The sequence below is a fragment of the Macaca nemestrina genome, chromosome 11, assembly GCF_043159975.1.
Source record: "Macaca nemestrina isolate mMacNem1 chromosome 11, mMacNem.hap1, whole genome shotgun sequence".
In the NCBI taxonomy this organism is placed as follows: domain Eukaryota; kingdom Metazoa; phylum Chordata; class Mammalia; order Primates; family Cercopithecidae; genus Macaca; species Macaca nemestrina.
In genome coordinates this window covers 115,902,082-115,915,002 of record NC_092135.1, presented here as the reverse complement: position 1 = coordinate 115,915,002, position 12,921 = coordinate 115,902,082, and the positions used below count along the sequence as shown (strand labels likewise).

The 12,921-nt window shown below is 51.2% G+C and overlaps 1 protein-coding gene across 19 annotated transcripts in view; it reads left to right on the top strand.

Annotated features, from left to right (window-relative positions):
* Positions 1-12,921, top strand: part of LOC105481198 (tensin 1) — a 206,471-nt gene that overhangs the window by 123,123 nt on the left and 70,427 nt on the right. For all 19 annotated transcript variants that reach the window (XM_071073351.1, XM_011740571.2, XM_071073350.1 and 16 more), the window contains one exon: positions 300-416. In XM_071073351.1, the coding sequence (XP_070929452.1) occupies positions 300-416 (117 nt within the window). The remainder of the gene's footprint in view (positions 1-299; positions 417-12,921) is intronic.

Here is a 12,921-nt window from a genome sequence, read left to right as displayed (position 1 = left end):
GCAGACACCCAGCCAGGGGTCCTCCCTGCTTTCTTCCAGGGGGTCTTCATTCTTCAGTGCCTGTCCTGGTTTACCCCTATGACCCAGCATGAGCCTTTTCAAGAATGTAAGAAACTGGACTCCCAGTTCTCAGTCCAGCTTAAACCACTGGTCCCGCCCGCCATGCTCAAGAAAACGAGAAGTCCCTCAGGGAGCATCTTTTGGGGAGCTTGTGGGCTTTCTCTGTTTTTCCAGCTGCTGATCCTTTTCCCTCTCTGCACTGTCTCCCTGACTGCCCCTGCCTTTCCCATCCCACTTAGGCATGGAGCACCTGGAGAACGGGCCGAGCGTGTCTGTGGACTATAACACCTCCGACCCCCTCATCCGCTGGGACTCCTACGACAACTTCAGTGGGCATCGAGATGACTGCATGGAGGGTAGGTGGGACCCAGTGGCTCCCAGCCCCTATCCAAACTGCACAGCCTCTGCTCACATGACCTTGCTTCTCTTGGCCTGCTGTCAAGAGACCTGGGTTCGAGAGGAGGCAGAGGGGAAGTCTGAGGTGCCTCTGAGAGTTCACAGTCCACTGGGGGAAGATAAGGCACATATATGAATATATTAAATAAAAATGAGGACAGAGCCAAGGAAGGCAGCAAAATGGCCACAAGGGGGTTATTGTGGAAGTGTATTGCTGCAGCCAAGTAAGTTCCATGGACAGTGAGTTCTCTGGGATTGGCAGGGAGGGATTTTGAGAGCTGGAGTGATCTGGGAAGACTCCTTGGAGGACGCGGCCTTGAGTGGAGCTTGAGATACCCCCCGTTGTGCTGCAGAAACAACATTTGTCACGTGTGTATTAAACCCACTGCTGGGTTTCTTCAGGCTCGCTGCCTGAGTTCTCTGGGGTCAGGGTACTAGGAACAGAGACACAGGATCTAGGGCCTGCAAGCTTTCATCAACAGCCAACAAAAACGTTTGAGAGCTGGGAACAAACTGATACACTCTGAAATTTGAAAAGAAGCAACAGCATTGAAATTAATACATGTTTAATTTAGCTACAAACCCAACATTATGTCAAATCGTCCCCTGCAACTCAGGTCATCTCTTGAGAGTTCTATTTATGTATGTGGTTTATCTGCATATGTGTAAGGAGACGTGGGGCGGGCTCTGAAAGTGAGCATGCCCGGAGCCCAGGAACTCTTGAGATGCCCTGTCTGGGGTTTGGCCACGAGCTTTTTTTCTTGAGGTGGTCGTAGGACCGCAGAATGTTGGAGCTGGGAGGACCTTCGGGATGGTCCAGCCCATTCCCGATCTGTGTTCCGTTGGGGTGACTGAGACCTCTCCCAGAGGCAGAACCTCCTGATTTGCCCCCATGACTCAGGATGGCCCTTTCAAGGATGCCAGCACCCAGCGTCCGGCTTCTCCTCCCAGCTGAAGCCAGTCCTGGGTGGGGCTGTGCCATCCTGGGGCCCCTGGGGCCCATGGCAGAGTTGAATTAGAGACAGGCAGGCCTGGGGGCCTCCCCCTGCCCTCTTTCCTCTACACAGCGCTGTCTTCCGTCTCCCTCCCCAAGGTTTTGGATTTGATGACTCCTCTCTGAAAATCTTTGGGCCTTTTCTTGAATAAAGATTTCTCCTCTGACCTTGGGGGCACAAGAATGTGCACAAAGTTTCAGAGAGAGGTGGGATGAGGGAGGGTGGTTGGGCTAGAATCTGGGGACTTGCTGAGAGCACATTTTTTCTGTGCAATGTCGAAAAGTGGATGGCCTGTCCTCACACCTGCCTCAGTTCCCAACCCCTTCCTGGGGTGCTTTTCCTCCCCCAGGGGCCCAGCACCCTTGGATTGGCCAAGACACCCCACCAGGCCCCTCCGACCCCCCAGGCTGCTCCCGAAAAGCACTCCTCCATCCCCTGGCGCTGAGCGGCCAAGCAGAAAGCAGAGGCTGGAGCAAATTTGTTCTGAGGTCTCAGTGGCTGCCAGCCTAATTGGTCGTTGTGCTGGGGATGTTTGCATTTTTAACAAGAACACTTGGCAATTGGAAAGAATTTTTACTGTCTCTGCATCTCTCCTTGGTGCACAGTCAATGCGATGATAAATGTAGAAACATTTAGTAAACTATAAAGTGCCAGGCAAATAAAAGGTAAAATAATTAAGGGCGAGGAGGAGATGTGGGAAAGACGGGGCTTAGGATGTAGTTGGCTGTGGGGGAAGGAAGAAAAGCAGACGGTCAGAGTGGGAGGCAGCCCAGGGACAGCAGAGCCGAGAGCGGCTCCCCCTCTCGGCAGAGGGCCAGCTTCTCAGCCTCCAGACAGGGCCCCTCTGTCCTTGCAGGACGAGCTGACCTTTAGCTGGCCAAAAGATCCCGCTGGTTCCATCCCTCTGTCTGAGGGAATGGATTAGAAGGGAAAAAAGGAAGGGCTAGGGGGCAGAAGAGGCAGCCAGGACCTTCCCTCACCAGCCCTCTGTCCCCTCTACCTGCCTGTAGCAGCCTTCATGAGAGGCAGTTTAGCATGTGGTTAAGAATGCAGCCTCTGCAACCAAACTACCTGGCTTCAAATCCTTTGACAAGATACCGCCCCTTGGGGCCTCGGTTTGCCCTGCTGTGAAATGGGGATTCAGTCAACAAATCATTTTGAGCCCCTTGTGGGCAGCATGACCTGAGGAGGGGCTGCAGGCCGTGTGTCCTCGGGGGTCCCTGACACATTTGTGTCAACTGTGGCCAGCGTGTCAGGTGCCTGCAAGACATGGCTAAGGGAAAAGGCCTGGATTTATCATGCAGCAGCCATGGCACCAAGAACTTGGTAGTTGCCGTTTCATTTGATGCTCCCAGCCATTCTGTGACTCTTATTATGTTTGAATGGGGAAACTGAAGCACAGAGGGGTTAAGTAACCTGCCCCACTTGCCAAGCCACTCAAGAGCAGATCTGGGTTTCAAGCCACCGCACTGCCCACCATGCTATCCTGGGTTGGCTGACGTCCCTAGGGGCCAGCTCTGGGCATCTGGTTTTGTGGCAGTACCTGGGTCCCACTGAGCCTAGTACCTCTCTGGCTGCTACCTCTCACCCACGGACAGAGAAGTTCACCCAATCCTGACTGTGAGAAAGAGGGAGGGTTAGGCGAGAGGGGTGCACTGGAGCGTGGCACCCCGGAGGCCGTTGGGCTCGCCCTGAGGCAGGTGTTCAGCAAGACTTCAGTGCAGGCAACAGCTGAGCCCCTGCCCCACCCACAGAGAAGAGTGTGCGCCGCTCACTCAGGAATGCTTCTGATGAGTGGCTGGCCTCTTGAAATAGGTAGAGGGAAGAGTGTCCAAGGTGACCTGGGGCCATTTCTGAAAGTGGCCCCCTGCCTACCTCTTCTATTTCAGGCCCACTGCGGGAGGGTGATAGTAGGGGCCAGACCATTCCCTCTGGAGCCCACCAGGAGACTCAGATGGCGGGGGCAGGGAGCACCCAGCCAGGCAGTCAGCAGCAGATGTCATCTCTGGCCTGCATCCTCTAGTGTGACCTGTGTCCCCACCTTGCCCTCTCCTGGCAGTGAGGCATGGCCAGCACCGGGCTCAGAGCTCCTGGTCCCCTAGGAGGCCCTCCTGCTGCCCCTAACTTAACCATCATCTCAGAAACTGCTCTGCGTTTAACCCTTTCCTCACTGCCTGCAGTCCCCCAGACCAACTCCAAGTTCAAGTTTACATCTAGCAGTACTGTGACACTTATAGCCTTCTCCCGAATTCTGTTGAATTTCTGTTCTCTGAAGGCTGATTTCTCAGGCTCAGGTGGCCAGGCTAGTCATAAAACCCAAGAGGGAGGGGGCTTGCCAATGGGGCAGGAAACCCCCATGTATGGACCCTCCTTGGCATTAGCTCAGCTCAGCCTGTGCCAACCCCATTTCCTGGATGAAGACCCTGGAAGTAGGCCGAGGTTAGCAATCTTGTCCAGAGTCATGAGACAAGAGGTGGAGTTGATATTGGAATCCAAATCCCTTTCTACCTCCCTTGGAGCTCAGCTTACCAGCACCCCGGAACCCACACCCCTAATCCATTCAGGTGGCTCCTTCAGGATCATTGTCTCACTTCGCAAGCCCTAATGATGACAGGGACTCACTACCACACAGGGAAGCCCGTTTCATGGTGGGACGGGTCCAGCTGTGTCTCTGTGTAGCAAGCTGAGGCTGTGGTGGAGACTTTGGGCTCACCTGCTCCTGGGCCAGGAGCAGGGGGGCGTGATGAGGGTGAAGAATCAAATGGAAGCTCATTAATAAGGACCCTCCAACTGGACAAAGTTGTCTGTTGTGGGACAGTGGCCAGGAGTGGGGTGTCTGCCATCTTGGGCACCCTTTATTTCCAGAGCAGTGCCTTCTGCTGCTTCTTATGCCTGAAGTATTATTAGTCTGCTCAGGCAGCACAGCAAAGCACCACAGACCCGGGGGGCTTGTGCAACAGAAATGAGTTTTCTCGTAGTTCTGGAGGCTACAGGTCTGAGATCCAGGTTTCAGCAGGGTTGGTTTCTCCTGAGACCTCTCTCCCTGGCTTGAAGATGCTGTCTTCTTCCTGTATCTTCACATCGTCTTCCCTCGGCTTGTATCCTTATCCTCATCTCTTCCTATAAAGACACCAGATGTATTGGAGTAGGGCTCACACTAATGATCTCTTTTCACCTTAATTGCCTCTTTAAAGGCTGTATCTCCAAATACAGTGGCATTCTGAGCTGCTGGGGGTTAGGATTGCAACACAGGAATCTGAGTGGGGCAACAGTGCAGCTCTTCACACCTCAGAAGGAGTTTTCTGGGTCACATGTATTTGGATGCCCCAGGCCTTTGATCCTGAGTGGGGAGGAAGGGGAGGTCAAGGATGGGTGATGGGGAGAGGTCTGGTCCCCTCCTTGCAGGAGCCTCTGCCCCTCTCCAGTTAGGTCTGGAGCCTGCCAGCTCAGTACTCTGGCTAACACCAGTTTTGCAGGCTCCAGAAGCCCCATTAGCAACTTGGCCTGAGATCTGACGCCCCGTGCCCAGATTCCAGGTCCCCATGGGTAGGGGTGGCGCTGTGTTTTTGCCTCTGCTGTATAGAGCAGGCTCCAAATTCCTCCATAGTGTTCCAGGGCAAGCCTTCTCAGAAGCAAGCCCTGAACCAAGGGATGTGGGCTGCCCTCTGCCTCTGAGAAGCCTGCGGGCTGACCAGGCCTGGGTTCCTCCCTGCCTTCTCATCCATCCCCACCTTTCCGTGACTTCCTTGGACATGGGTTGTTTAGAGTTTCTCTTGACTCAACAGAGGATAGGAACAGGGGTTGGGCAAGTGAGGGGTGCTCTCAGAAAGTAGATTTCTCAGGGACAAAGGACAGGGTGACGCAGGGGAATGACAAGCCTCCCAGCCTGGCTGACAAGGGCGAGGGGCTGGTGTCCACCCCACTTCTGGGTTTCTCCTGGTTGGCAACCATCAGTACTTCCTTTGTTTCCATGGATAATCCCACCAGAACCGGGAGCTGGTGACAGGGGGCCTTGGTTTTGTGCCCAAGCTTCTCAGCCCTCAGAGGAGATCTTCCAGTTCTGCAGGGTGCCAGTCCACTCCCCAAGTGCTTTTGTCTGGGTTGGGGAGGAGCCTCTGCCTGGAGCCAGGAATCCCTGTTCTGTGATGACTTCTTATGAGCTGGGCTTATCCAAGGACTCTGGGATACTTTTTTTTTTTTTTTTTTGAAAGAGGAAAGAGGGAGGGAAAGAGATACAGCAAACAGGCAGAGACCAAGAAGGAGAAAGAAATAAATAGATGAGAGACATGGAGAGATAGACAGGCATGGGTAGACACTGGCCTGGGAGGCAGAAGATTTGGGTTCTGGGTGTCTCTGGTAACTACTTTTCCATAGGTCCTTTTTACTTCTTATGAAATGTGAGGGCTGGAGTAGATAGTATTTCTTTCCATTTCTTTGAGCTCAAGCATTGTGTCTTTTCATGACGTGTGAAGACCTAAGAGGGTCCTGCCAGGCTTCCTTCTGAGCCCAACCCATGGGCTCAGAGCAGGAAGGAGCATGGCTTAGTGGTTTTATCAGTCAGGAGAGGCTCAATTATGCCACAGTGACAAATGGTCCCACCTTCTCAGTGGCCTCACCCAACAAAAGTGTATTTCTTGCTCATTCTATGTGTTCACGGGGGGTCAGCAAGGTCTCTGTTCATCACAGATACTCTAGGCTGAGGGTGGCTTCATCTTGCAGGTGCTTCCTTCGCTGCTGCGGCTGTGGGAAGAGGACACCATGACTTGCACACTGCTCCTGCCTAAAACTCACATGCTTTCCTTCTGCTCATGTTTCATTGGCCAAAACAAGCCACACACCCATGCCTAGCTTCAAAGGGAGCAAGGAAGTTGTGCATAGAAGATGAGAAGCTGGAAATTAGGTTGAACAGACCAATCTCTATTCTAGGGATTAAGGCCGGGGGACCCAGAATCAGAAGATCTGGTTCTATGCTCTATTGTTTATAGGTGTGTTTCTTGGCCAAGTAACTTTGCCTTTCTGAGATCCAAATGTCTTAATTGTAAAATGGGTTCAATAACAGTACTTTCGCTATAGCATTGTCTGATATACAATGAGGTAATATACATAAAATGTGAAAAGCAGAGTGGTGCATGCCATGCTGGCAGTGATTTGTGTCTGTTTTTATTATTATTGAAGTGCTGGAGGAGAGAAGATACAGATGTGATTTTAGCCCTCTCCTCTTTAGGAAAAGCCCACATTCACCATGTCCCTCTGCTCTCTGGGAACCACCTATAGCTGGCTCTGTTCTGGGAGCCCCACTCTTGGGAGTCAGGAGACATGCCTCTGACATCAGCTTGCTATGTGACCTTGGAAAAATTACTTCCCTTCTCTGGTTCTCAGTTTCATTATCAGCGAATTAAGGATAATGGATTTCAAAAAGGGCTTCCAGCTCCAAAACCCTAACAGTGTTGAGGACGCTGATGCTGACGATGACCATGAGATGAGAACACTGTGTACTTTCTGGGTGCCAGGCACCACTGACTGTATGTTCTCTTGGTTAATCCTCCCCAAACACCTATAGGTGGGTGCTGTTTTGTACTTATTGGGCTGAACAAGCGGAACTTGTAGGATGTGATTAAAATGCTACTTGTTTTGTATACTTCTGCCCTTTAAGTCTACCCTGTTTCCCCTTCCCCCTGATGACATTAGGGCAAGTTCCATCCCTTTTCTAGCCACTCTCAGGTAATACAAGTTCCTTCAGTTGGTAACAAATAAATATGCCCGGTGCTGGTGAACTTGCTTCTCCCCCTTGTCAGCTCCTATCTGGCTGCTAGCTGTGTGTGTGTGTGTGTGTGTGTGTGTGTTGGTTGGGGGGCGGGGGTGGTGATGGTGGTGGGGAGGCTCAGTAAGTTTTCTTTCTGTTTTCCTGACATACGTATTTAGGGTTAGGAAGAGAAGAAAGGGGGAACATTCCAGAACATTCTTCCTTGCCTGGTGAGGTTGCACAGGCATGCTCTGTGTGGAGACAGAGACACAAATGATATCTCTTGGGTTCTTTGCCAGTGGAAGATTCTGGAGGCATTGAATGCCCTCTGGCTTCTCTCCTGAGGCACTTCTGTAGGTATTTGGGAGACCCCGTCCAACTGCCCAAAAGTCTTTCATTCCCTGTTCCCTTTGGGTGGCGAACATGGTTCTGTTCAGATGCTCAGGACCCCCTTCCTCAGCCCAGTCATCCCTCGCTCCCTCCAGCCTCATCCTGCTGAAATCTCTCACCCCTGCAGGTGGCCCTCATGGACAACATTTCAGGTAACCCAGGAGCTGGCTCGCTCTCACCTTGGTCCAAAGTAAACCGTCAGTATTCCTGGCCCCCGCAAAGACCTGGATTGAGGTGGCCAGTGCGCCCCCGCATGTGAAAGACAGTTAGGCCCCTGTCTTTCACATCCTCCATGCACCCTCAGGGTACCTGCTGAGCCTCTGAGCAGACTCACTGAGATGAGGGAGACGCCCATAGCAAGGTGGGACTTGCTGCCAAACACCATGCTCTCCACAGTTCCTCTTACAGTCTTCCACTTCCTGATCTTTTTACACCTTTGATACATATGTTTGTGCGTGGTGTGTATGGCGGTATAGTTTGGAACCACAAAACTGTTTTCAGCCATCACTCTCTTCAAAAACTTAATAGCTGTGTAGATATAATTTAATACCACAACTTCACCTGTTTAAAGTATACAATTCAATGGGTTTTAGTATATTTAGGCTTGTACAACCATCACCATAATCTCATTTTAGAACAGTTTTATCACCCCCACCCAAAGGAACCTTATAACCAGCAGCAGCCACTCCCATTTCTGCCCCCAACTCACAACCCTAATCTGCTTTGTGTCTCTGTAGATTTGTCTATTCTGGACATTTTACGTGAATGGAGTGATACAATATGTGGTCTTTTGTGTCTTGTCTCTTTTACTTGACCCAGTGCTTTCAAGGTGCATTCATGTTGTAATATGTATCACTACTTTATTCATTTTTGTTGCTGAACAATATTCTGTTGTAGACCATACCATATTTTGTTTATCCATACATCACCATCAATTGATGAACATTTGCATTGTTTCAACTTTTTGGCTTGCATGAAGAATGCTGCTGTCAACTTGTATGTGCAAGTTTTTGTGTGGAGTTAGGTTGTCATTGCTCTTGGGTAGATAGCCAGGAGCAGAATTGCTGGATCACGTGTGTCATCATTTGAGGAACGGCCAGACTGTTTCCCAAAGTGGCTACACCATTTAGTGTTCCTACCAGCAATGTGTGAGACTTTCTCCTCAATCTCACCAACACTTACTTTCTGTCTTTGGGATTCTAGCCATCTTAGTGGGTGTGAAAGGGTATCGCATTGTGGTTTCGATTTGCATTTTCCTAAGAATTAATGATGTTGAACATCTTTTCACGTGTTAATTGGCCATTATGGTCTTCTTTAGAAAAATGCCCATCCACATCCTCTGTTTACTTTTTAAATTTTTGTTTTGTCTTTTCATTATTGAGTTGTAAGCATTCGTTTTATATTCTGGCAACAAGTCCCTTATCAGGTATATAATTTGCAGATATGTTCTGCCATTCTGTGAGTGGTCTTTTCACTTCTTGATGTTAGTCATCTCTTCTGCAAGGCCTGCATGGTTGTCTCCTGCCTTAGTTTTGAAATGTGTCATTCATTGTCCTCAGGCCTCTTTTACAACTGAGACCCAAGTACTTTCACATTAACATCTGGTCACAAATAGTGTTCCCATTTGATAGATGAGGAAACTGAGGCAAGTAACAGTGATGTTAAGGACCTTGTCCAAGGAAGTCTTCTGGATAAATGGTGAAGGCAGGATTCCAACATGGTGGGTCTGCAACCAGTCAGGGATCTGTATTGCTACCTGTCATTTTATGATCTTCATCTGTAGCCCAAAATGCTTTAGGCTATGTGGCCTGATCTCTTTCCAGCTTTAGAAGAGGTGCCTGGATTAGCCTGGAAAGGCTGCCCCATTACACAGAGAGGGAGGCCGAGTTTCAGATCCCTGGATGGCAGAACAGCAAAAAAGCCCATGAGTTCTATCTTCCAGCCAGTCCCGGGCCTATGTAGCCCTGTCTCCCTTCATCTCCTGGGGCCCAGGCCAGATGGGAGAACGGTGAGAAGGTGTCCTCCAGGTTCAAGAGTGAGACACTTCAGCAGTGGGGAGCAGAGTCCCAGTGCTCCCTCTGGGTGGGGTTGCGGGAGGGAACTCATGTGCACCACACAGTTTGCCCTTGATGTATTTTCTCAGGGTCTGACATTCTTGCCATCTGAACTTTTGAGTAAGACGTGGGAGAAACCAGCAAGAGAGGGGAGTACAGGATTGCAGGTGGTCCCAGATAACTCAGGGAAATAGTCCAAGGTTTCTGGAGAGTGATACATGTGCCCCTTGTATCTGAGCAGAGGACTTCAGGGGTGAGTTTCTATATGTGGGTGCTGAGAGCCTGGGATTTGGCCCTGAACTGATTTTTGTTGGGAAATGGTCACCTGGCCTCCAGAGGGGATAGCCCCTTCTGGCCTGTGACTTCAAGGTGGTGGGGGCAGTAGCAGGGGAGGGAGGAATTCAAAGATGCTACTGAAAGCTTCTGTCCTTGATCTATCACATCATACAGGACAAAGGGCTGAGATACTAGCAGGAGAGGTTTGGGTTAGCCCCCTGGTAGAACTTCCCAACTGTGAGAGGGTGAATCAGCTGTGGCAGGGAGATTGGTCCTCTTGTCCTCTTGGCCCCCTTGGGTAGAGATGTTGAGGGACAAGAGGTGTGGATCTTAGTGTGTGCTGGTCTGCATAGAGGCCAAGACAGAGGCCTGGATGAGACAGCTCCTTGAGGAGGATTCTTGGTTCTTTTGCCTCCTCCAAGAGGAGAGTCCTCTCCTGACTCACTGGCACAATCAGAGTCTTGAGAATTCAAATACAAGGCAAGCCTGACCTTGCAGGTAAAAATATGACACCACTGACCCGGTATCTGCCAGCCACCTGCTTGCCCTGTTCCCTGTCGAGCAGCGCTGGGTTTGTCTCAATGCCCTTGGACCCTTAGCTGGCCCTGCTCTGCGAGGCAGCTGGCATGCTTGGGCAGCAGCCTCTGCCCATGGAACACACAGTAAACCAATACCCTCCCGAGTGAATGTGCCTTTGGTGCTCTGTAATCTCTGCCATCGGGTGCAGGCTGGAAGGCCGGAGCCACGCTCAGAGCTAGCCGGAGCTCTGGGCACAGTCTGCTCCCTTGTGCTCAAATATCCAGATCGAGGCAGGGGTCGGGGGAGTGTGAACTCTTTCCCCTCAATCTCCCTCCCTGTTTCCTCTCCTGCCAGACCTGTAGACAAGTGCAAGTCATCCGGACCTGTCAGGACCCCAAGATACTGACTCGAATTATATCCAATAAAAGAAATTTAAGCTTCTATCAAATACTTTTTCTTACCCACCTAAAGCCGCTTTGCACCCATCATTTCCTCCCTCTCTTCTTCCTTTCCTTCCTTTCTTCTCCAGATACTTAACTGATCCTCTGCTAGGTGGTGGCCACTGTGCAAGTCCTGGGGATACAGAAAGCTGTGCCCTGGGGTTGTCTGGAGATGGGGTGGGGGTGTCAGCCCGGTGCTGTGTCCACTCTGACCCACAGCCTGTGGGTAAGGGGCTCGGGCAAGTCCCCTGTCTTCTGGGGATGATTGTGATCAGAGAAGCTGGCTTTGCAGAGGGTCTGCATTTGAAGGGCCCCTGGGAGGATAGACGGCACTGAAGGCAGAATTGTTTTTCAGATTAAGAAGTGGCATAAAAACGTTGCTCAACGTCTGGAAAGTAAAAGGAAAGAGAAACAATCAAATCTGACTGGCTTCCTCACACAATTGCTCTGGTCACTGCGGTGGGGTGGTGGGATCTTAGCAGGATGCTGGAGGTGGTGGAGGTGAGCTGAGGGCCAGGACACCCTTGCAGGAGGCCAGGGAGGCGAGAACAGTTGCAGTGTGGGGCCGAGGGAGGGGCTGGTGTTCCCTGGGGCCCCTGCTGCTCCCAGGAGCTGAGCTGAGCTGAGCTGTCCCGGAAGCTCTCATCAGAGTCCTGGGGCTCCATTCCCCCGTCTGCTATTGAAGGGGTGCAGGGGCCTCTTTTCTCCTTTGTTTCGTTTTCAGTTTTTCAAAGCAACCTTTATAAAATAAAGAACACCAAACCCGCAGTAGATGTGTCCACAGAGCCTGCATTTCTTGCCCTGGTGAACTTGGCTGGCTGAGGGCTGCCTTTCCTCACTTCCTCCCCATGTGGCTGCCTGGGGAGACTCCACCAGGCCACTCAGAGTCCCACGCAGGTGGGGGTGGGTTAATGCCACCCCTGGCTCTGGTGGGTGTGTGGCTCCCACAGTGGGCTTTCTTGCCTTCAGCCTCCAGTCCTCCAGCCTCCCCATTCAGCTCACAGCAGCATCTAGCCCTCTGTGGTGAAGGTCCTCTTCCTGGATTATTCCAGATGATTCCTTGCTGGATCTATTCAGACCTTGGGCGCTCCTCCCTGCCTTTTCAGAGGTTGATTTGCTTTGGCAAAGTTGAGCTTCTTCACTCATTGTCCTGGCCTGGCTTTGGGGCCAGTCTCTCCATCAGCCTTGGAGAGGCGGCATCCTCCCTGGAGCCTGCCTGCATCTACCCACTGCCTCCCCTGCCTGCTACCTGGCACCCCATCTTCCTGCAGCAGAGCCCCTCCCTCGTGGTCCACTCTCCGAGTCCCTGCTTTCTGTCTGATGGACAGTTCTGAGGCCGTTTATGGGAAAAGGTTTCAAGGGATCTGGGGTCTGGCAAATGATCAGTCCTTTTTCCTTTGATAACCCTCCCTCTACTTCCTCAGCTGCTCATGGATGATTCATCCCCTGTAAATCTCCTTCTTTCTTCTCTATGTCCCTCTCCCAGGCACAAGACCTTCTAAAATCCTACCAAAGCCACTGAGCTCACATAGCTTCAGTAATAGGCTGCCTCCTTTAAAATTAAGGACAGTGTCTTAGAGTGGGCTGGGAAGAGGTGGAACCTACGTCATTGGGAGGTGATAGTCTTTAGGTGGGAAGATCCTTGGGAGGTCCTGTAGTGATTGCAAGCATGGTCTTGGGACTCAGGCTGTCTGGGCTTGAGCCCTAGCTCTGCCTCTTGCCTTTTGTTGACCTTGGGCAAATCATTGAGCCTTTCTGGGCCTCAGTGTTCTCACCTGTAAAGTGGGGAGAAGGCTAGTACCTGTCTTACAGCATTGAGAATTAACAGAAATAATCTTTGGGCGCCTAGCTCAGCAACTATTATACAGGAAGTCATGACTAAGCATTAACTTTTGCTAATACCGCTACCTGACCATGGGTAGCACTTTATAAAATGCTTCCCTGAGTTCACCTTCAACCATCCCAGTTCTTGAGCTGGACTTTGAACTGAGGCCTCTGGCTGCAAGTCCAGTGTTCTTCCCATTATACAGAACTAGGTGTCTGTGAAG